The sequence below is a fragment of the Urocitellus parryii genome, chromosome 2 (genome assembly GCF_045843805.1).
Source record: "Urocitellus parryii isolate mUroPar1 chromosome 2, mUroPar1.hap1, whole genome shotgun sequence".
In the NCBI taxonomy this organism is placed as follows: domain Eukaryota; kingdom Metazoa; phylum Chordata; class Mammalia; order Rodentia; family Sciuridae; genus Urocitellus; species Urocitellus parryii.
The window spans coordinates 115,164,539-115,188,514 of NC_135532.1; the positions used below are offsets into that span (position 1 = coordinate 115,164,539).

Consider the following 23,976-nt stretch of genomic DNA (forward strand, 5'->3'; position numbering starts at 1 on the left):
TTAATATAAGGGCTGAGGGTATAGCTCAGAAGTATGGCATTGCCTAGCATGCTCAAGGTTCTGGATTTGATCCTCAGTACCACACACACATCAAAAAAAAAAAAAAAAAAAAAAAGACTCCAAAAAGAAAAATAATATTGAAGGCTGTCATTATTGAAACCTTCATAAAATAGTTGCACCCTTGTAGAGTTTGAATGAAATGTGTAGCACACAACCGTTTGTATTATCATTTTGGGATGATCTAGCATTAGTCTCAATAATCTTGTATTGTTTTTTAAGTGTTTTGAGTATATGTGAAATATTATTATGTTTGGTTGATTTAATAAAAGACCATGCATTAAACTTTGATATTTATGCAGTATTTTAGTATTTGGAATAAATTCTCCAGATTTTTTACATGAAGGATTATTTAAATGTTCAAAATGATTGTTCCACAATCAGTCTCTAAAAATAAAACATTAGGGGCTGGGGCTCAGCATTAGAGTGCTTGCCTAGTATGTGCAAGGAGTTGGGTTCAATCCTCTGCACCACGTTAAATAAATAAATAAATAAAAGTATTCTGTCCAATTACAACTAAAAATTTTTTTTAAATAAAACATTAATGAAATATGTTGTTTTTATTTGTAAGTAATAGCTAAGTTTACCTTAACATTATTTATGTTAAAATTACTGTAGATTGGCATTATTTAATTAGGACCAACTACAGTAATTTCAAGTGATATACAGTTAACCATCATTTTTTCCTTTTCTTTTTTTTCTTATGAAGCCATCCTCAGCGGTTGTTTGTTATCTGTCATTTATAACCTGAGCAAATGGAGGGCAGGTAGATATATGACACTTCCCTTTAAGAGGAGATGATACATGGGTAATTTGGTTTTATGAAGAATTTCACTGAGGTATTTTATTACAAAATCTTTTATTTTTGAAACATTTGTATTTGTATTTGTATTGGCTCCTTGATTACAATTTTAAAGGAAAGTGTTGAAATGCAGAGAAAATATATTTCTATAGTTAGCTTTCTAAGCAAATTTTAATTTAAGGACCTGTGCTGAAAGAAAGGTCTTTGAAGTTAGATTATGACTGAATAAATAAAACAATCCAGAACGAATTCATTTGCTAGGGCTGCCAAAACAAAATACGACAGACCAGGTGGCTGAAACTATGGAAATTTTTTTTCTGGAGCTGGAAATCCAAGATTATGGTGTCAGTGTTAGCAGGTTGGGTTTCTCCTGAGCCTGCCCCGTGGTTTGGAGAAGACTGCCTTTTCATTGTCCTCACCTTACCCTTCCTCAGTATGTTCGAATCTCTGGTGGTATCTCTTTTCTTACAACAGTCGTATCAAGTTAGAGCCCTACCCTAATTACCCCTTAGAGGCCTTATCTCCATCTACAGGGTGATGGGAGTTGATGCAGGAGAATCAACAAGTTCGATGTCAGTCTTGGCAATTTAGTAAGACCCTGTCTCAAAAAAAAAAAAAAAAAATGCTGTGAGTATAGCTCAGTGGTAGAGTACCCCTGTGTCTAATCCCCAGGACCACAAAAATCATTGAAAAAAAACTAGACCCACACAAATGTTGGTCTTTGACAAAACAGAAAGACAATACAATGGAGAAAAACCATGCTGGAACATCTGGACAGCCACATGGGAAAAGATTGTGGAACAGTCCTTACACTTCTCACCAAAATTGACTCCAAATGTATCATCAACCCAAATGTGAACACAAAATTATAAAACTCCTAGAATGTAAGAAGTAAACATCTAGATGACCCTGGTTAGGTGATGACTCTTGAGATAAAACTTGAACACAATCCATGAAAGAAATGATTGAAGATATTTTGGTTCAATTGTGCTGCTGTAACAAAATTCTAAAGCTGGGGTAATTTATAAACAATTGAAATTTATTTCTCATAGTTCTGGAAATGCAATATCAAGATGCTGACATGCAGGATCTGGTGAAGGCCTTCTTGCTGTGTCTTCACATGGTGAAGAGGTCAGTGCTCTTTCTGTGGCAGAGAGCAGGTTGGGGGAAATCCTTTACTAGGGCTCCTTGGTAGTCAGTCACCAAATGAATTGAAAATCCTTGTCCACATAAAAGATTACAGAGATGTGAAGAGTAGCTTTACTCGTAATTGTTAAGACCTGAAAGTAACCAAGAGTTCTTGAGTAGATGCAAACATAAACTGGTACAGCCATACAATGGAAAATTATCAGCGATAAAAAGCATGGAAACATGTAAGTATACATTGGTGTGATACAAAGAGTGAACCCTAATATAAACTATGCATGTTGGTAGTGGTGTATAGTTTAATTTGTATTTCCTTGTGGCCAGTAATGTAGATAGGACATTCTATATGGTTATTTGCCCTGTGTATATATCCTCTTTAGTGAACTGATCATGTTGTTGTAGGGACAGATAAGGCATGGCACCAAAGAGCAGGAAACAGTTTTATTTGGCTGCAGCCAGGTTCAGAGGGCACAGCTTTTACTGTAATCAATCCCCTGAACCCCGAGTTCAGGTAATTTCAGAATTTTATACCCAGCATGTAAGGGGAGGGTCTCAGAAGTTCACAGTCTGCAGAAGTTCACATAAAGGAGCTTTTTCTTTCACTGTTCTGGGAAAGTTGTCCTTGAAGGGACAACACCTGAGAAGGGGAGAGCTTCTGCTCTCCTTTCTTTCCTCCCCCTGCAAGCTGTTACCATGGAGCCCAATTGGTAACTTCTCTTATCTCAGAAATGTAGACATCTTTGGGAGGCTCCAGCTCAAGGCCAGAGGCCTTGTTTACACACTTCTGTACATACGAACTACTATACTGGATGCATGTTTGTGAAAAACTAGTAAGGGGTGTCCAGCACCTGGAGTGCTGACTTCTTCCAGGCTAGCAGCCAAGTAAAATAGGGCAACATGAAAATAGGAAGTTTATCTATATTTAACTCTTTTGTAGAGACTCTTTTGTTGACAGTCCTAAAATCAGCCATGGTGAAGATTTCTGGAGAAGCCCAGTTAAGATTTTCTGTGGGGAAAGGGGGTGCCACTACAAGGGCTTTTGCTCTTATTCTAATTGCATTTTTGCTGTTTTACTGTTGAACATTGAGAGTGCTTTCAATATTCTAAATGCGTCCTTTATTAGAAATGTGGTTTGCCTATATTTATGGTGTGTATATATATATATATTTTTTTTTTCTTTTAATTATGCCATTTATGAGGGTCTTTCACAGAGCTAAAGTTTTAAATTTTGGTGACACCTAATTTTTCAGTTTTCCTTTCATGGATGGGTTTGTGGTGTCAAGCACAATTCAAATACAAGAAATATGTATGTGGTTATATTTGGGGGCGGTGGAAGGAATTAAGTGCTTCAACTTCCTTTCCTGCTGGCACCTGCGGAAACCAGCGGTAGGTTTAACTGAGGTCACAAACTGTCACCTCTGCTGGGCGGCAGGAATGCTTGCTCACCCCTGTCCCCAGGGCCTGGGAAAATGTGGATCCTGCTCCAGGCTTGTGAGGAGCCTTCCGCCCCGCGCGCCCCCTGCCGCCGCCCAGGAGCACCGTGGCCCCAGAGGGACCCGCCCGCGCGCGCCCCCTGCCGCGGCCCAGTAGCACAGCGTGCGGCAGCGACATGGCGGGGCAGTCCGCGGGCCTCGCATCACAGCCGCCTGAGTCGCCTGAGCCGCCTGAGCCGCCCGACGCAGCGGCGCCCAACGCGGTGGCTTGGGTCTCTCAGTGGGCGGACAACCACCTGCGCCTAGTCCAGGTGCCGCAGCGCGGTCGGGAGCGCGGGGCCTGAGTGGGGAAGTCGGGCGCGGGGAGGGCTGGGCTAGAACGCGATGTGGCCGGGGACCGGGGACCGGGACGCGGGCAGCCACAGCCACCGGGCCTGGAGCGATGGCCGCCGAGCTGGGGAGGCCAGGGCGCCCCGCGATTCCTGCACAGCGCCTCGCGGCTCCGCCCCGCCCTCTGCTGCCCGGGAGCGCCCTCAAGCTGGCGCGCAGGGCGGGCGGGGGCTGCGCAACGGGCGGCTGAGGCCTGGTCGGGGTCCTCCGAGCGCTGGCCACCGTCCCTCCGAGCGCTGGCCGCCGTCCCTCCGAGCGCTGGCCGCCGTCCCTCCGAGCGCTGGCCGCCATCCTGGGCCGCGCGCGCCGCAGGGTGGGGGAATCACGGCCTTTTTGTGGTTTTTATTTTTCTTTTTCATATATATAATATATATATGAAAAAAATATATATTTTTGATAAACCTTTATTTTTTGAATTTATTTAAACGCGGTGCTGAGAATGGAACCCGGCGCCTCACCACACATGCCAGGCAGGTGTGCTGCCGCTCAGCCCCAGTCCCGGCCCCGGGCCTTTCTGTGATTTTTCTTATAGATATGGAGCATAGTTTCTGAATCGCTGTAACTATTCACCTATTACTTTTTCTCCAAAGAATAGAACTTTCTAAATCAACACACACACACACACACACACACACACACACACACACACACTTTTTATTTTTAGTTACCGTAGGTGGTCTGTTTGTCGCTCCGTTTATGATTCTGCAGGTGTCCCACATCTGGGCAGATGGGACCTGACCCTCTGGCCTTGAAAGACACTCTGGAGCAAGTGATAAAAGCCACAGAAGAGTCCTGGGGCCTGACGTTTGGGGAGGGAAAAGTGGTCAGGAGAGGCTGAGAAGGAGGAGTGGTGGGGACAGGAACCCAGATAAACTAGGCGGCCCCAGGAAAACCAGGCGGAAAGGAAGGAATGAGAGCTGGCTTTAGAAGGAATGATTAACTTAAAAATGATTGAGCTTTAGGATGGCTCCGCAGCCAGGCAGCGTGGGCCATGTCTGTCTACAGTCCTGGGGCAGCACCGTGCTCAGACTGCCACTTATTAAGTGCTAGATAAATGTACTTAGCCTCCGTGAGTGGATCTGATATATGTCAATCCATGAGGCCTTGTCTCTTGCGGTTCACTGGGAATAGATGCGTGATTATTTCAAATTAAAAATTGGCCTCAGGGATGGGATGGGAGTGAGGCTCAGTGATCACGTGTGTGCTTAGCATGTGCAAGGTCCTGGGCTGCACACACACAGATTGCCTCAGAAGGGTAGTGGGAGCAAGCAGTATTGAGTTAGCACATAGGTTAAGTTAGTTCAAACTGTCCCCTGTGAATATTTTTATTCTCTTTTACTATGCACCTAGTTGTAGTTATTGAAAAAACAGTATGTTAGACTCTCACTCTTTTTGAGGGAGTCTATATTCCTATTTTTTTTTTTTTTTATATTGAAGTCCTTCAGTTTAAATGAATCAATTTAAAAGCGTTACTGGGCTGGGGTTGTAGCTCAGTGGTAGAGTGCTTGTCTAGCATGTGTGAGGCACTGGGTTCAATCCCCAGAACCATATAAAAATAAATAAAATAAAGGTCTTAAAAAATGAAAAAAAAAAGCATCACTAAGTTTTCCCTATCATTTACCCACATGTCTTTGTCAAGATGCTGTATTTTAATGTTTTAGTGTTAAGGTTTTCCTACCAAATAGTTAAATTCTCACCATGAATGCAAGGTTATGCTCACAATGGTGGGCATAGAACAGGAAGTATTAGACCCTTTATGATTCCAGGAATTGATGGGTGAAGTAATACTATCAAGTTACCATTCGAGCTGCAAAAAGACAGAGAGGGTGGCCAGAGTTTTGGGAAGAAATGGGCCATCACTGGGAGGATGTGCATTATTTGCATGGTTTTCCCTCTTAATTAGCACTTTCACTATTGTGACTGAGAATTACTGAGAATTAATCATTAAATCTCTTTTCCGTAGAACATCAGCACTGGAATGGCCATAGCTGGAATAATATTATTTGTTAGAAGTGTTCGACTGGTGAGTTGAAAAATGAAAAAAAGACAATAGGCGATTTATTCTCACTTTTAAATAGTTTTTATCTCAAGTGGTGAATCGTTTTGTTACTTGTATTGGAAGCTTTTAAATAGTATTTTACAACAGTGGGCGAATTTTAAGATCTTGATGTAAAAGTAACATGTACAGGGTTTTGCAGAAAGTAACTGTAGCCTGCGTTTCTTTAATCACTTCTCTTGCACTTACATATGAATCTGAGCCAGGTATGGCAGCACACACCTGTAATCCCAGCGGCTTGGGAGGCTGAGGCCAGAGGATAGCAAGTTTGAGACCAACCTCAGCAACTTAGCAAGGCCCTAAGCAACTTAGTGAGACCCTGTCTCAAAATAAAAAATAAAAAGGTCTGGGGATGTGGCTCACTGATAGAGCAGTCAATCTCCCCAACCAAAAAAAAAAAAGAGAGAGAGAGAAAAAAGGATTAGTTTGTTAAAATGTTATAATTACTAAATTTGCATTCCAGATACTGTGAAATATCTTTTTTTTTTTTTTTAAAGAGAGAGGGGAGAGAGAGAGAGAGAGAGAGAGAGAGAGAAAGAGAGAGAGAATTTTCAATATTTATTTTCTAGTTCTCGGCGGACACAACATTCTTGTTGGTATGTGGTGCTGAGGATCGAACCCGGGCCGCATGCATGCCAGGCGAGCGCGCCACCGCTTGAGCCACATCCCCAGCCCCCACTGTGAAATATCTTAAAAAGCATTTTCTACAGTTTAATTATGTCCCTTGGCATAATTAAACTGTAGAAAATAATTTGTGCTTTCAGATTTTTTTTTTAAAATTTTGTTGACAGGGGTGCTGGGGTTGTGGCTCAGTGGTAGAGCTCTTGCCTAGCATGCAGGAGGCATTGGATTTGATCCTCAGCACCCCATAAATGTAAAATAAAGATATTGTGTCCACCTAAAACTAAAAAATAAGTATTTTTTAAAATTTTTGTTGTCATTTTGGCCCTTTTGACAATGCTTTAATCATAGACATGGTGGAAATCCATTTGATAAGTTGTATTGGTCAACCTTTCATCACTGTGACCAAAATACCTAAGTTAATTTTGGCTCATGATTTCAGAGGTTCAGTCCATGGTAGGTTACCACCATTGCTCTGGGCCCAAGATGAGGCAGACCATCATGGTGAAAGGACTTGGTAGAGGAGTGCTAATCTGTTCATGGTAGCTGGGAAGCAGAGAGTGGGGGAAGGGACCATAGGGAAGCCCCCAGTGACCTTCGTCCTCCAGCCACACCCCACGTGCCTACAGTCACCACCCAGACAGTCCATTCAAACTAGGATGGACTGATTAGGTTACAGCTCTCACAATCTAAGTCCAGATTGACAAGTATATTTTTTTGAGTTTTTTTTTTTAATTGTGGTAAGATAATTTATATCTTAATCACTTCTAAATGTACAGAAAGGTCAGGGGTATTAAGTACTTTCGTATTGTGTGTTCTTTAGAACTTCTTCATCTTGCAAAACCGAAACTCTATACCCATTAAACAATAGCTCCCCTTCCCCTGGCCACCAACCCCTGTCGACCATCATCCTCTTTCTATCTATGATTTTACTAATCTAGGACTTCTTATAAGTAGAACCAGACTGTTTGGGGGGTTTCTTTTTCTTTTTCTTGATTGTCTTAATTTACTGAGCATGATGTTCTCTGTCTTCATCCATATTGTAGCATATATTAAAATTTTTTAAGACTTCTCATCTTCTGTGGTATATGTGTGTACCACATTCCTCTGTTGATGGGCACCAGATTGCTGCAACATTTTAGCTATTGTGATTAATGCTGCTTTGACCAACAATGTACAAATATCTCATTTGAGATCCTGCTTTCAATTCTTTTGGGTCTGTACACCGAAGTGAATTTGCTGGATCATATGTTAATTGTATTTTTAATTTTTGGAGGAACTGCCATTCTGTTTTCTGTAGTGGCTACCGTCATTTTACGTCCCCACCAGCTGTGCATGAGGGTTTCCATTTCTGCACATTCTCATCAATACTTGTTATTTTCTGCTGTTTGGATAGGAGCCGATCAAACGGGTACCAGTGATTTTTTTTTTTTTTTTTTTTACTGTGGTTTTGATTTGCATTTGCATTTCCCCGGTGATATTTGCATTTCCTAGTGTTGTTGAACACGTTTTCATGGTTTTTTTTGGCTTTCATATATCTTCTTTGAGAAGTGTTTATGCTTTTTTGCCCATTTTTTAAATCCAGTTGCTTGGTTTTTGTTGTTAAGTTTTAGGAGTTTTACATATTTTCTGAATATTCATCCCTTACTTGGTATTTGATTTGCAAATATTCCCTTCCCTTCTGTAGATTGTTTTTTCACTCTTGACAGCATCCATCCAGGGGAGTTTTAAATTTTTCATGAAATCTGATTGGTCTGTTTTTTCCTGTATTGCCTGTGCCTTTGGAGTCACATCTGAGATAAATCATTGCCAATTCAATGTCACTAACCTTTTTGTCCTATATTTTGTTTTAAGAGTTTTGAAGTTTTAGGTGTTCTATTTAGATCTTTAATCCATTTTAATTAATTTTTGTAGGTGGACTAAGAAAAAAGAAAATAGACTCGAATGACTAATGTCAAATGAAAGTGGGTATATTACTACCAATTCTACAGAAATAAGGACTATAAGAGAGTACTGTGGAGCTGGGGGTGTGGCTCAGTAGTAGAGTGCTTGCATAACATGCACAGGGCCCTGGGTTCAATCCCAAAAAATCACACACACACAGACATACGCACACACACAAAAAATAGAGTAATATGATACATCAAATTGGGTAATGTACATGAAATGAATAAATTCCTAGAAACTCAAAGACTGAATCATGAAGAAAAAGAAAATTCGAATAGACCTATATAGTAAGATTAAATGAGTAATCACAAATCTCCCAAGAAAGAAAAGCACTGTTCTTGTTGGCTTCACTGTTGAATTCTAGCAGGCATTTAAAGAACTAAGCAAACCTTCTCAAACTTTTCCCCAGAATTCAAGAGGATAAATACTTGTTAACCAGTCTTTGAAGCTAGCATTCCACTTATCCAAAAGCCAAAGGAAAAAAACACAAACCAATATTCCTTGTGAACCTTATGCAAAAATATCCTCAACTGAATGCTAGCAAACCAACTTCTACCTTATACTAAAAGGATTATGCATCCTAACCAAGTGGGATTTATTCCTGGAATGTAAAGATGGTTCAACATACAAAGATCAATCAACATAGTACGCCACATTAGTTGTCTGTGAGGGAAAAAAATAGGTGAAAAAGCACCCAACAGCTAGGAATAGAAAATGTAAAAGCCACACCATGAACATCATACACAGTGGTGAAAGACCAAGAGCTTTTCCTCTTAGATCAGGAACAGGGCAAGGAGGCCCACTCTTGCTACTTCTATTTGGCATATTTCTTTTCCTTGCCTGATTGCTGTGGCTAGAACTTCCAACGTTTTGTGAATATAGTTTCATTTAATGCTGATGATGGTCCTGTGAACAAGGTAGTCTTTTTTGGTACCTAGGTAGATGAGGAGCTGCATGGATACTTAGAGAAGATCATCCCTCATAGCTGGATTTCAAGTGTGTGTCTTCTTGAATTTGAAACCCTTGCATTTTCTTTCTGTGGGACGCTTCCAGCTTTATCCATTTGTCCTCAGGACATCTCCTTCAGTGTCTGAAGCTCAGACACTGCATTTCCTTTCTGCCTTTTCAGGAGACTGGCAGTGTTTATCACAGGTTCAGGACTCACTTCCTTTCAAGGTGTCCTCCCATGTCCCTGTACTTTGGATCTTTTCCTTTTAGCCCTTTAGCATGGATCCTTCACCTGAGCCTGAGCCTGGTTGTATCTTGTTCGCTGCTGTTCCCTGGCTGTTTGGTGTAGGGCGTGTCCCAGCAGCTCAGCCTTGAGCTTCTTGCTGCTGCAGGATCCAGAGGAGCAGAGGCCCAGGGTCTTTCTCACATAGAAGGTGAGCTCCTTGAGAGCGGGGAACACAGAGCTCCATTTCTCTTCCCTCCCTCTGCTCCTCTGTGAGTTCTAAACTCCAAACCTGAGGCGTGTTTGATTGTAGTCCTATGTCCTGTAGCAGCGACCCCTCAGAGTTGAGAGGCAGGTTCTTGAAGATGTCTTTAAGGCCTCTCTGCCCCTTCCTCGCACTCCCTGGGCAAGATGCTCTTGGCTCTCTACTGATGTGGCTTCTGGCTCTTTTCCCTCCCCTTTGGCCTTGTTCTGGTCTGTCAAAACCTTGACCAGAGGGCTGATTCAGGGAATTCACTCTGTCTTCTCTTGTTCTGGGTCCTGTTTCTAATGATGGTGCCCCAGGTTGAAAGTCTTTATTTTGGAAGAAGGGAGTGGGTTGCACGTTTTTTTTTTTTTTTTTATGTTTTCTATTTTGCCATCTTTATCACACTTCCTCATTTTGAGTTCACAGTTCCTAAAACCTCCAAAGCTTTTTTACATTTTCTGCTATAAATTAATCCTTGCTCCTTCTTCATTAGCTCCAGGGCAAACATTCATATTTTGGGTCATTCTGGTTGCTGAGAGCCCTCTGAACACTCACTGGGGCTCTGGTGTTACGTTCCTGCCGTCCTGATGCTGCGTCCTGATGAGGCACTCAGGTGGTTGGTGGCTGTATCAGACTGGAGAGGACCCTCGTCAGAGTTCCACGGCTTGTTTCCCGAGTGCTCCTGCCCATTGCAGTCTCTGAGTGATGTCCCAGCCTGAGAGCTGTCTGACATGGTGACATCTGACCCACGATGGTATCCTCCATTTGCATGTCATAGGCAACCGTGTCAGGAGACCCAGACTCTGGTTTGATTTAATACTTTCCCTCTTATTTATATTCTGCATATTCCACCATCTCAAGTGAATACTGGCAGTAGATCTAGAATCTGCTTCCTCCCTGCTCCTTTTTTTTTTTTTAAATTGATTTTATTTTTTAAAATACACGACAGCAGAATGCATTACAATTCTTAATACACATATAGAGCACAATTTTTCATAAAGAATGTTTCTTTCATAAAGAATGTTCACGCCAATTCATTTCTTCATACATGTACTTTTTTGCATTACAATTCTTATTACACATATACAGCACAGTTTTTCATATCTCTGGTTGTATATAAACTATATTGACACCCAATTTGTGTCTTCATACATGTACTTTGGATAACCATGTCCATCACATTCCACCATCCTTGTTAACCCCCTCTCTCCTCCCTTTCCCTCCCACCCCTCTGCCCTATCTAGAATTCGTCTATTCCTCCGATGCTCCCCCTCCCTACCCCACTATGAGTCAGCCTCCTCATTTCAGAGAAAACATTCAGCATTTGTTTTTTGGGGGGATTGGCTAACTTCACTTAGCATTATCTTTTCCAACGCCATCCCTTTACCTGCAAATTTTATAACACTCATTTATGTTTGATCTAGATTCACCACTTAGTAATGTTTTTCCACAGCTGTTCTCTCTCCCTCTGCAAAACCATTTGGAAACAAGTGTGGATGTACCCAGGACCTCTTCTCAATGTACTTCCTAACAACAAGGATGCTCCCCTGTGTGCACATTGACGTTACCACTTTTCGTACATTTAACATTCTTGTCATGATATTTTCTAAAATATAGTTCATACTCTGATTTTCTTAAAAACTCCCTTAATTATTGCATTGTCCAAATCCAAAATTTGGTAAAGAATCATACATTGTGGACTGGGAACATAGCTCAGTTGGTAGAGTGCTTGCCTTGCATGCATAAGGCCCTGGGTTAAATTTCCAGTTCCACACAAAAAAAGAATCATACATTGTAATCAATTCTGTCTCATTAGTCTCTGATTCTAGAATATTACTCCCACTTGCTTTTCTTTCAGTTTTTGTCTCATGATACTGACGTTTTTGGAGTTCATGCTTGTTGTCTTGTAGAATGTCTGATGTTCTGGATTTGTCTGTTTCCTTATTAAATTCAATGTATATACTTTGGTGGTAGTGTGTACTTTCTATTTTATTTCATCAAGATTCATAATGCCAGTTCACCCTATAATATTATGACTTAATAAAACTAGCAGTAATCTCTTAGTATCCAATACCTAGCCCAGCACATATCCAGATTTCCTTAATTGTCATGGTGTCTTTTTAAAATAGATGATCTAGCCAAGAATGTAATCTGAGCAACTCTGGAGGCTGATGCAGGATGATCAAAAGTTCAAGGGCAGCCTCCGAAACTTAATGAGGCTTTCAGCAACTGAGGCCCTACCTCAAAATAAAAAATAAAAAGGGTTGGGGATGTGGCTCAGTGATTAAGTGCCACTGATACCTAGTACCCAAAATAAGTCCCTCATACCAAAAATAAATAAAATAAAAATGGATGATCTGTCCAAATCAGAATCCCAAGGTTCCATACATTATATTTGTTGTATTTCTTTAGTCTCTTTTGTTTATAACACACACACACACATACACGCACGCACAACCCCTGTTCCCTCAAGCCATTGATTTGGTAGGCAAGCACCTAATTTATCTGTCACAATGCTCCACACTCTGGACTTCTCTGCTGCATTATTCTTATTTTTCAAAGACATTGGCTCTGCTTTACCGTCTTAGGAAGCTGGGTTCTAACATATCCTTCTGTCAGGAGAGGTCCCTAACTAGTCATGATGGTGAATGAGGCTTTTACATTGGGAATGTAGAAGTGTCCACCACCCCAGACTTCCCCTTGGTGTTAGGGATGGAGGTAGATTCCTAATGTTGGCCTTTTTTCCCTTTAAAACAAAAACAAAAAACTTTGGCTTTTAAATGAGAAGTGTTATTGGTTAAGGGTTTTGCCTGATTTAATTTGACTCAGCTGTGTTTAGGTTTTAGGCGTAATGTCTCATATAAAGTAGTTTGAAAGAGAAAAATAGTGAACAGGGAGTTCTGATGTTTCTTTGCACACTCTTAATTAAATCATGCCTCAGTATTAATATGAAATTAAGAACTAAATTTAAAATTTTCAATGTCTTCTTGTTAAATATTTAAATGGTAATTTCACACTTTTGGATTTTAAATTAAAATGATATTTTAAAAATTGTGTTTTTCTCTTTCTAAATCAACAGACATCAAAGTTTACACAGTCTTCAGATATCCCAGTAGAATTTATAAGAAAGCATGTTAAACTCCGAGGACGATTACACCGGATAACTGAGGATGGTTTAGAAATTGAACATATTCCTATTACTTTGCCTCTCATATCTTCATGGAGAAGTAAGTAAGATGCAAGAACAAACCAAATAACTATTGCAGTTATTACGATTATGTGAAATAACTAGGTGGGATTTAGAAAATAGCAAAAAATGTCATTTTAGCTCCTATTACCCTCTGTGGCCCATGAGAGAACGTCCAAACTGTGGCCTGAGGTGAGCAACTCTTTCTTTGGCTCCATGTTTCCTTCTTCTCTTCCTTCTCTTTTTATGAACTCCACAGTCTTTCAGGGACTGGGCTCTTCACTCCACATGTGCTGGCCATCTGCTGGGTCTGGGCTGAGCTCTGTACATGCCCAGGAAGCAAATCTGGCCGCCCAGCCTTGGTGATCTGGGCACTGGTGGTCCTGGTGGAAGACAGTGAATGACAGGAAAGGCTGTCCTAGGCCCTGTGAAGGAACGGAACAGGTCCTGGGAGCCGTGGGGACAGGGGCAGCTACAGGACAGAGGAGTCAAGAAGGCCCCCTGAGGAGGAGCACTGAAGAACCTGAGGGCTGCCACCAGGGCAGAGGGCATCAGCTTGAAGTTTTGACAAGATGCCTGACCTGGCTGAGGCACAGGGAGGAGGGAGTGAGAGGAACCAGGGGGGCCTTTAGGGTGGGCACGGGCCAGGTGGGTCTTGCCTCTCCCTGCGCACCTTTGGGAAACCGTTTTAACTCCCTGTGGAGCTGTCCTCTATTGGAGCTGGCCTCTACCGTGTTTGCTATGACAAATGCAATATGACACTCGCCTTTTCCTGTAGTTATGTTTCACTGAACTACAAGCCCCTGATGGGCAGAACCTTCTCCTATTATCTTGATATTCAGGCTCTAGAAAAAGACAGAGAGAACTGGTAAAATTTGTCAAATGAATTAATTTAGTTCTACTTAAAGATCTTTTTTTTTATTGGTTGTTCAAAACATGACAAAGCTCTTGACATATCATATTTCATACATTATATTCAAGTGGGTTATGAACTCCCATTTTTACCCCAAATACAGATTGCAGAATTACATCGGTTACACATCCACATTTTTACATAATGCCCTATTAGTAACTGTTGTATTCTGTTACCTTTCCTATCCTCTACTATCCCCCCTCCCCTCCCCTCCCATCTTCTCTCTCTACCCCATCTACTGTAATTCATTTCTCTCCTTGTTTATTTTCCCATTCCCCTCACAACCTCTTATATGTAGTTTTTTATAACAATGAGGGTCTCCCTCCATTTCCATGCAATTTCCCTTTTCTCTCCCTTTCCCTCCCACCTCATGTCTCTGTTTAATGTTAATCTTTTCTTCCTGCTCTTCTTCCCTGCTCTGTTCTTTTTTTTTTTTTAAAGAGAGAGTGAGAGAGGAGAGAGAGAGAGAGAGAATTTTTTTAATATTTATTTTTTAGTTCTCGGCGGACACAACATCTTTGTTGGTATGTGGTGCTGAGGATCGAACCCGGGCCGCACGCATACCAGGCGAGCGCGCTACCGCTTGAGCCACATCCCCAGCCCCCCTGCTCTGTTCTTAATACTATTTTAATTTCATGAAGAAAAATGTTTTCTTTTCTTTTTTTCTTAAACTCTGTTGTCGAGGTTCAACTAGAGGAATAAGGTGAATTCTTTGCCCTGAACATACCTGATACCTCAGTTCTTTCAGTGAGCCAGAGGGAACGTGCACAGCTGGAGGGGGTCTTGCCTGAAGGAGGCCCAAGGGCTCTCAGCTCTGAGCGGGGCTCACGCCTCCCCAGGCAGTGGGCTCTCAGCTCTGAGCGGGGCTCACGCCTCCCCAGGCAGTGCCGTGCAGTTCTGGAACAACCTGGCTCTGGGAACGAGGCCCCTTCCCCTTGTTTGCCTGCCTGGCTGGGCCTGACAGCAGGCTGACCTTCATGCGGGGATCTGTGGCCCTGTAGGGGCATAGGTGCTCAGTGTTGTCAGTGGGTCTTACACAAATCATAGTGTGTCCCTGTGACTCAGTGCCCAGAACCAGAACCTTAGAGATTAAAGGGGTCTGGGAAACCCCAATGCCTGACTGATTTCCTCCCTATGGTTTTAGTATTTTCTGTGAAGACTGGCATCAGTCACCTTCCCACCGCTGCAAGGGGATGTAGCCGAGTGGCAGAGCACCTGTCTGCCTGCTCCAAGCTGAATTCCACCCCACACAGGGGTGTTTATATATGTGTGTATGTGCGTTTGTGTATGTGTGTGTGTGTGTGTGTGTGTGTGTGTGTATAAGACCTGCCCATGGCCTAACCTCGTCCCATCAGACCCCCCTCTCTTTTTTTTTTTAATATTTATTTTTTAGTTTTCAGTGGACACAACATCTTTGTATGTGGTGCTGAGGATCGAACCCGGGCCGCACGCATGCCAGGCGAGCGCGCTACCACTTGAGCCACATCCCCAGCCCAAGACCCCCCTCTCTTAAAGGCTGCCACCTCCTGATAGCACCAAGCTGAGGATCAGCCTTGCACCTAGAGGCCTTTGGGGGATCTTCCATTCCCAACCTGAAGCAAAATTAAATGTCCTGCATAATAGCCATCTAGCTAATAATGGATAAAATAAGCCAGAAAACATTTTCGGTGGCTCTGTCCAGAGTTCCGGGTGTAGCCAGTACAAATTAAGGAAACAGACACATGTGTTCCACCTCCCAATAGATGCCAACCACCTGTCTCTTATGGTAACACTAATTCCTGTTTGGGGGACCGACATATATTGCTTGCTCATATAAGAAAGATCATTTTGCGTTTTCAGAAGTGAAACCTAGTTACGTATAAGTTGGTGTTGGAACTAGGAAGTTCTAGAGCAAGCACATTTTGAATATGAGACACTGGAGCATCTTCTTCTTCCTCTAAAGCTAGGCTGTGGCCCCATGGTTGAGTGTTTGCTGCTTTCCCTGCTTGTGCTGTGTGGCCTGTGTGGTAGAAATGGGCCGTGGCGTGTTGTGAGGATGTGACCCAGGCCCTGATCCTGAGGCTGTAGTCCCAGGTTTGGTTCCAGTGCAGAGGTGCCTGGCCTGGGGGACATGCCCTGCCTTTGTTCCTAGTTATGGTTTCCACCTCTGCCCAACAGGGACTTAGAAGATGGCCAGACCCCTTCCTCACGACTCTTCTGTCCCCCATTGCCGTGATCTTTTCCTTGGTGTATGTGAATGAGGAGGAGCAAACACATACTCAGCTTCAAATCTTTGAAGCAAAGCAGAAGGGACGCTCCAGGGAAGGAAAGGACCCAGCAGGAGGGAGGGAGGGAGGAAAAGAGAGGGAGGAGTGCAGTAGGACCCAAGTATGGTCTGGGCATGGATGAAGTCGTCATAACAAAACCCAGTATGCTGTGCAGTTGACATGCGCTAATAATTAGAACTTTAACAAACAAATATATAATATTTCACAAACTGAACCCTTTGGGACGCTTGGTCCCTCCAGCAGATATTTAGTGCTTGCCTCCTTTCCTATGTGGCCTCAGTATGCAATGGGCAGCCTCTTCCCATGATCACAAAACCTGCAGTGCTGTATGGAAACTATCCACAGCTTCTCTTAGCATTGGTGTTTAAAAAAAAAAAAAATTGACATGAGTACATGACACCAGGGTGAGACTCCTGTCTTGTCAAGTTGTTGTCATGGATTCATTTATACTATTATAACTGTGTAGCAGTTGTACACAGTTGTTGTATAACCGTGAGATTGTTTACAACAAATCCATTTTTACATCATGTGCTGTTTTTCCAGAAATTAAAAATATTTAATCACAAAGCTTCCTACCCATCTCTGGAAGCAGAAGTGTGGAGACTCCTCAGTGGCAGCCTCCCCTTGGTCTTTCCTTTACTTGACATACTTCTTGCTCCTTCCCTGTTTCTGTATTCGCTCCCAAGACCTGGTCCAACCTTCAACCTGCTCAGTGGCCTCAGCATCTTCTTGTCATCCCACCTAGTATGCACTGGGCTTTTTAAAAAATGCTTGCAGAAAAGATTTGTTGAAGGGCTGGGAAGATGGAAGGGTTCACATCACAAAAACAAAACTCAAAAGTCATGGATTAGAAATCATAGACTTCTAAAAGTAACGCTTGCTTTTCCAAAAAAACTCCAATGTCTTGGTGGAACCGTACTGTGGGTCTGTCTTACCTAAAGCATAGATTCGCTTCTGGAAGATTTCTTGTTCAGTTCTTATTGACCACTTCATATTTTAAATGCTTAACAGGGAATTTCCTTGTTGGAGGAAACTCAGTGACCTTTACCAAGGGAGGACTTAGGCATGAAGACTCAAGGTCTAGTTGGAATTTGAGTCAGACCATTCACTTCCTGCTCTGGTCTCACATTGTGGGGTCTTTTACAGGAAGGTGGCTGGTGGTGGTGGCTTCAGACGGGGTTGGAGGAGACTTTGGAGTGTTTAGGCTTCTCTTGCTCATTGAGTGCCATCTCATCTTTTATTGCATGTTCTACTTTAATTTAATTGGTATATTTACTGTATCACAGGCTTTTGCAAAGGGTACATTCTCTTTCCTACACCTTTTGATGTTTCTGTAGCTGAAACCCAAGGTGACAGTTTTAAGATGCCCATGTTTGAAGGAGAATGTATGTCCAGTGTCACATAACAGGGTTCTTCTTGAATGCAAATAGTATTTTTCCCCTAGAAATTAGATGAGCAGAACTTTCTACTTTCAGTCACTTTATACGTGATCTATAAATGTTAAATATATAATTTCTTCATTTTTTTTAAAGACACTAAATTTTTAAAAATTCCTTTTTGGAAAGTTACAAACTTTTTTCTTAAAATAAAATTCTAAGCAGGGCATAGTGGTGCATGCCTGTATTCCCAGTACTGGGGAGGCTGTGTCAGTAGGGTCTTGAGCCCAGAGCTGGAGGCCAGCCAGGGCAACAGTGAGAACCTGTCATCTAAAAATAAATAACTAACAGATAAATACATTTTGTTATTAAAGTTAAATTGGTTAAAAGTTTATGAAGGGTTTGGATAAATAGATCTTCATACTGAATATAAATTGACAAAATTCTGTTTGGAAGTCAGTTTTGCAAACTATGAAAAGGTGATAATAACGTTGATACAGATCAGTACTCCAGCCCTTGTAGCTAAACCCTTATCAATGACGAAGCTGTTTTTACAGTGCTGGGGTAGCAGCAGCCTGTGTTACTGAACCGCATGCCCTTATCTAGCTTTATGTGCACATCTGTAGAAATGCCTCCGGAAGGTTGAAGAAGATGGTTAAGTGGTTTAAATCTCCTCCTACCCTGGAGCTTTCTGGAATGGTTTTTAAAATTCCTCCATCTGTTATACATTTGTATTGTTCTGAAAGAAAACTTGAACATAAAACTAGGTGAACCTGAACTTAGAGTATTTATAGATAGGACAGTGTTTGGAGTTTCTCTGGGGGTGGGGCAGACAGCTGTGGGACTTGCTTTTGCAGCCTGTTCCTAACCCTACTCTCCTCTTCCTGGCCTGCTCAGAGGAGCCCCAGGGCCTCTTGCTGGTGAGGCTGGCGGGAGTGGCGCTCACGGAGCCCGGGAGGCTGTGGCTGCAGGAGGAGCTGCGGCCTTCCCAGCTGCTGTGGTTCCAGTTGCTTGGGAGGGAGGACGAGACACTCTTCTGCTACCTCTTAGTGAATAAGGTAAGAAGTGTGAGCAGTAACTAGCAATCTTCTGTGCTTATTATCCATATGTAAGTAATTAACTATAACTTTCAATATGAATGGGACTCAGCATTTTGGTTTTTTGAGCTGTTGTGAATAGTGACCACACATCGAGAGCCAGCTGTTTCACATATAAATGTTACCAATGTTTGTTATGTGTCTGTTTTATTTATTTTTTTTTTATATTTTTTTTTAGAGAGAGAGAGAGAGAAAGAATTTTTAAATATTTATTATTTTAGTTTTTGGTTTACATCTTTGTTTGTATGTATGTGGTGCTGAGGATCGAACCCGGGCCGCACGAGTGCCAGGCGAGCGCGCTACCACTTGAGCCACATCCCCAGTCCTGTTTTATGTTCATTATTGAAAAAATGGAAATTTATTTCTAAAGACACCCTTTGAATCATTAGTGACATTGGCCTTGGTAATTGAGAGTATTTACACCTTCGCAGATGTGCAGTGCCTCAGGTCACCATGCTGAGCGGCTGGTGTCAGCTGGGGGACATGTGGTGCTTCTGCAGGTCAGCACTGCTCAGTCTGCTCCAGTTCCCTGTCTTGTCGAGTGGTGGAAACTCAGAAGCTGCACAAGTGAAAACGCTGTCATCTGGGGCCTTAGTAATTGCAGTTTGGAAACACAGCCTTGGTCAGCTCTGAGTCACCCTTCAAAGAAGGAAGGGAAAATGGGGGCTTATGTTGAGCCGGCAGAGCTGATTTATTACAAGAGAGTAAAAATTCTGTCCTGAGGAAGCTTCTCTTGAGTTGAGAACAGGTGCTGTGTGACAGGAACTGTGCGGCCATGGAGGACGAGATGCGTGTGCTTCGCACAGGGTCTGTGACATGGGTCCAGTGGCCGCTCAAGGGCAGATTGCCTCTGGCGCAGCCTGAGTGTGTTCCGGTGCCCTTGGGTTCCCTGGCTGCAGCTAAGTCCCATGGAGGCCCTACCTCCATGGCCCCCAGACTCCAGGGATTCTTTCGGCCTGGCGTCTCTCATGGTTTTTCACAGTTGGTGGAGATGTCATGTACCCTGTCTTTTGACACTAGAGCCAAGCATTTTAATTTCTGGCCCAAAGCCAGTCCTCTAAAGAGCTCCTCAGAGCTTTCTCACCAGTGTAACGGGTCGAAGCCTTGTGGGAAGTGGGTCGGGTCCTAGAGCCCCTCTCTGCCAAACCCCTGTCCAGGGTCTGTGACATGCTTTTTCTTTTTTTTTTTGGCAGGGGGTGGGGGGCAATTGCAGGATACTGGGGATTGAACTCAGGGTCATTCAACCACTGAGCCACTATTTTGTACTTTAATCAGAGAGAGGGTCTCACTGAGTTGTTTAGGACTTCACTTTTGCCAAGGCCGGCTTTGAATTGGCAAACTCCTGCCTCAGCCTCCCAAGCTGCTGGGATTACAGTCATGTACCACCACGCCCCACACGTGCTTTCTTTTGATGGGCAAAGCTAGCTATTACTCCTTGGTCACTTCAGTGACATTCAGCTGTTAAATTATAATTATGATTGTATAATTTAAAAAGAAAATTATAATTATGAAGACTGTAACTACCACGGAGTCCTTTAAAATAAAAAGGCCCAGTTTCCCCAATACCCTGATAAATTGTTTTTCTGCAGCTAAGTTTCCTTATGCTGAGAATGCAAACTGAGGAACTGGCACCAAGGCCTGGGCAGCACAGCAAGGCAGGACCTGGAACTGTGACCTGCCCTGGGCCAGCTCTGCCTAGCTCAGCACGCAGGCGCACTTCCTGCTTGGTGTCCTGCTGTACCCTCCCCTCTTCTACCTCTGCCCATGTCTCTGGGCCCCCTGAAGATGCAGATCTGATCCGTCTCCCTCCCCTGGCCTCTGCCTCTCCAGCTTCAGTTGAGTTGTGAGCAGCGCGGCTTTGGATTCCAGGAACGGCGATGCAGAAAAAAGTTTATGGCTTAATATTTTTTAAAAAACAGAATACAAAATTGTACCCAAACTGATTTCTGACTGTTTTCAGAGCCTGCCCATGTGGGTGTTCACTGAAGAGAGAGTGTGGGAAAACGAAGTGGGAGAAGTGCAGTGGCGGGGGAAGAGCAGGGTGTCTTAGTTTTAAAGTCCTTTGTGAGGGGCTGGGGATATGGCTCAGTTGGTAGAATGCTTGCCTCTCATGTACAAGGCCCTGAGTTCAATCCCCAACACCACAAAAAAATAAAAACATTACTCTAATTTCACTGGTTAGTTATATCATATAAATATGTATTTAACATATTTAAAAAATAAATAAAGTCCTTTATCATATAACACATAATATGACATTGTAAATGTGACATTGTTAAGGCAAGATTGCAATAAATCTCGGAGTCTGTGTTAAACCAGGAGACGGAAACTTTATTCACCATTTGGCAGTTTGGATCCACCAGCTGGTGTGCCAAGGGGTAGGCTGCAAGTCTACACCCTTCGACCCCCTCTGGGGTTTGAGTACACCTTTTATAGTTCAAAACCATGTTAAAGCATAAGTGGCTGTTGCTATGATTCAAAACTATAAACAAACGTCATGAGATCTAAAATCATAAGCAAAATGTCCCTAATTGTGTACAAGTATAGAATGGTTACTAAACTCTAGACAATCAACCTCTGACAGGGTACATTGTCCAAGAAAAATGGGAATTGAAGAGAGAACACTTCACATTGTAAAAGAATTGCCATTTTGTGTTGCCAAACATGCTATGCTAAGCAACAGTTGATGGGAACAGAGGCACGACTTTCCCTGGGAGAAGCATTTCTTCTGTACGAGGAGTCTCAGAGCAAAATGGAGTCTGTTTGGTCATTGCCCATATAGCCTGGTCCATAACAATATGTCAAACAAGAACAAGGAAATAAAGTCAGAGGAAAAGGATTATGATTTTAAGCCCGGTGTGGTGGTGCTTGCCTATAATCCCAGATACTCAGGCTGAGGCAGGAGGATCAAGACTAGCCTCAGTAATTTGAGGAGACTTGCTTCCAAATTAAAAAATTTTTAAAAGGCTGCTGGGTGCTGTGATGCACACCTATAATCCCAGCAGCTTGGGAGGCTAAGGCAGGAGAATCACAAGTTCAAAGCCAACCTCAGCAAAAGTGAGGTGCTAAGCAACTCAGTGAGACCCTCTCTAAATAAAGTACAAGAAAAAAGACTGGGGGTGTTGCTCAGTGGTCAAGTGCCCCTGAGTTCAATCCTGGTAACCTCCCAAAAAAGTATAAACAAAAATAAAAAAGGCTGAGGATGTAGCTCAGTGGTAAGCACCCTTGGGTTCTATCCCCAGTAGGACTAAATAAATGAATGGATGAAAATATTACTTTATTTCTTTATATGGTCTTATAAAATGTTTCCTGGTTTAAAATCTGGAGTTTTCACATTTTTAGAACTTAATTGTGGGAGCTGGGATTGTGGTTCAGCAGTAGAGCGCTTGCTTAGCACAGATGGGGCGGGACCCAGGTTCCATCCTCAGCACCACATTAAAAAAAAAAAAAATAAAGGCATTGTGCTATGTCCATCTACACCTAAAATATAAATATTTTTTTAAAAGAGAACTTAATTGTGAATTACTTGTCTAATGGTAAGATTTTTTTATTAGATTAAAATCCCACAAGGACTATAAAAATTGCTAAACAGGATCTCTTTCATATGATGAATTACTGGGGAGGAAATCCATTTATCCATTTTCTTTAGGAAAACATCCCCAACTCTTTCTTATTTTTTATTTTGAGACAGGTTCTCACATTAAGTTGCTGAGGCTGGCTTTGAACTTGTGATCCTCCTGCCTCAGCCTCCTAAGCAGCTGGGATTACAGGCATGCACCACGGAGCCTGGACTATTTTTTAATTTCTTTAGTTTCTTCTGCTTGCTTTCATCGAGACTCCTGCTTCCTGCCCCACCGTCCCATAAACAGCACCACTAAGCCAAGAAAGTATGTTCTATGCCTGGCTGCTGCTACACCTCTTTGGGTTAGAGACCAAGGAGTTGTGCACTCCATCTTATATAGGGAGTACGTTGACTTTGAGCAAGGTTTTCTTCTGTGTAATTCTCAAATTTAGCAGTAGCTATTTTAAGTTCTTGACCCTTTTGTTAGACAGTTTGGCTTTTTTTCTTCCTAGAGGACTAAAATTGATGAATGACTGATTTTAAGGTAAATCTGATATTATGGGATAATAATAATTTTCTTAAATAATTGTAATTTTTTTTTAATTCAAGGGTAGATATTTTAGTGTGAATCTGAATGAAGAGATTTTGAGAAGAGGCCTGGGCAAAACTGTTCTTGTGAAAGGGCTAAATCATGACACTAACACCTATTGGAAAATTCACAGAAACTTACTTAAAGCCGAATTAACAGCCTTAAGAAAAGGAGTAGGAATATGGAAGGAAGAATCTGAAAAAGAAAGTTACTTGGAAAAATTCAAAGACTCCTGGAGAAAAATATGGAAAAAAGACAGATACTTGGAAACAACTGGAGCAGATTTCAACCTGAAAAAAGACAGTTATTATGACAAATTCAGAAGGATTTATGAAATGTGGAAGGACAGCATGAGCAACCACTCCTTAGTGCTGAAAATCAGAGAACTTCTCAGTTGCTTACACTTTCGTAGAAAAGGGTGAAACAAATACACAGGAGATCCAGAGGCAACCTGTGAAGAGTAAGATGTAAATATGTGCCCCTCTTTGAGTTGAATGAAAATTTCCCCAGATGATCAAAGTTGTGTCTGTTGGCATTTAAACATTAAAACAATTGCTGTTGCAAGTATAATATCAAACTTGATTTAAATAAGTTTTGATTAATATGCTGTAGGAAAAACAAAACAGTAAAAGGTTACCAACGTGAAGGATGTACATAATGCTTGAAAAGAAAGAAAAGGTTAACTACGGGCTGTTGGGTTGTTTTAGGCAGCCATACTTAATTTTTGTTGAAAGGATATTTGCTTCCTTTTTCAGTTTTATCAACTTTCATTATATAATAAAGGAATTCTTCCCACCTGTGTCCAAGGCTGCTCTCCTCCCAGCTGCTTTCTATCTGTGAATCTGGGGCAGTGCCAGGACAGGTCACAGAGACCACCCTGGTAATAAAGAAGGGCTAATTTATCCCTGTTGTTTGAAGCGGGAGGGGACATCCTGGAGGGGACATCCGGAGGAGGATAACAAGAAACCAGGTGCTGAATGCAAAGAACCAGATGCCTGTGGACACTTCGGGTTCCTGAAGCTGGGGTACTTAACTGCCCTTTTTCCCCCCAAGTTGCCACCCACCACTTTTTTCTTTATCTTAGTCAGTTGTATCTGGGCCTCACTTTGACCCAT

The 23,976-nt window shown here is 42.3% G+C and overlaps 1 protein-coding gene across 2 annotated transcripts; it reads left to right on the forward strand.

The window, feature by feature from the left end:
* Nucleotides 1–3,596: 3,596 nt before the first annotated feature.
* On the forward strand, nt 3,597–23,648 carry C2H3orf33 (chromosome 2 C3orf33 homolog). 2 transcript variants are annotated; one of them, XM_026392920.2, is made up of 5 exons: nt 3,597–3,749; nt 5,792–5,851; nt 12,950–13,097; nt 18,511–18,671; nt 22,882–23,648. In XM_026392920.2, the coding sequence occupies exons 1-5, from the start codon at nt 3,615–3,617 to the stop codon at nt 23,281–23,283; spliced, it is 906 nt and encodes a 301-aa protein (XP_026248705.1). In that variant the 5' UTR covers nt 3,597–3,614; the 3' UTR covers nt 23,284–23,648. The 2 variants fall into 2 exon arrangements, with proteins under 2 accessions (XP_026248705.1, XP_026248706.1); XM_026392921.2 differs by lacking the exon at nt 5,792–5,851.
* Nucleotides 23,649–23,976: the final 328 nt, after the last annotated feature.

Excerpts from the sequence above, each read along its gene's own strand:
- C2H3orf33 (XM_026392920.2), top strand. The coding sequence starts at position 3,615 with ATGGCGGGGCAGTCCGCGGGCCTCGCATCACAGCCGCCTGAGTCGCCT. Across the intron at positions 3,750-5,791 it reads ACCACCTGCGCCTAGTCCAG|AACATCAGCACTGGAATGGC; the intron begins GTGCCGCAGCGC and ends TCTTTTCCGTAG. Across the intron at positions 13,098-18,510 it reads TCTCATATCTTCATGGAGAA|AGGAGCCCCAGGGCCTCTTG; the intron begins GTAAGTAAGATG and ends TGGCCTGCTCAG.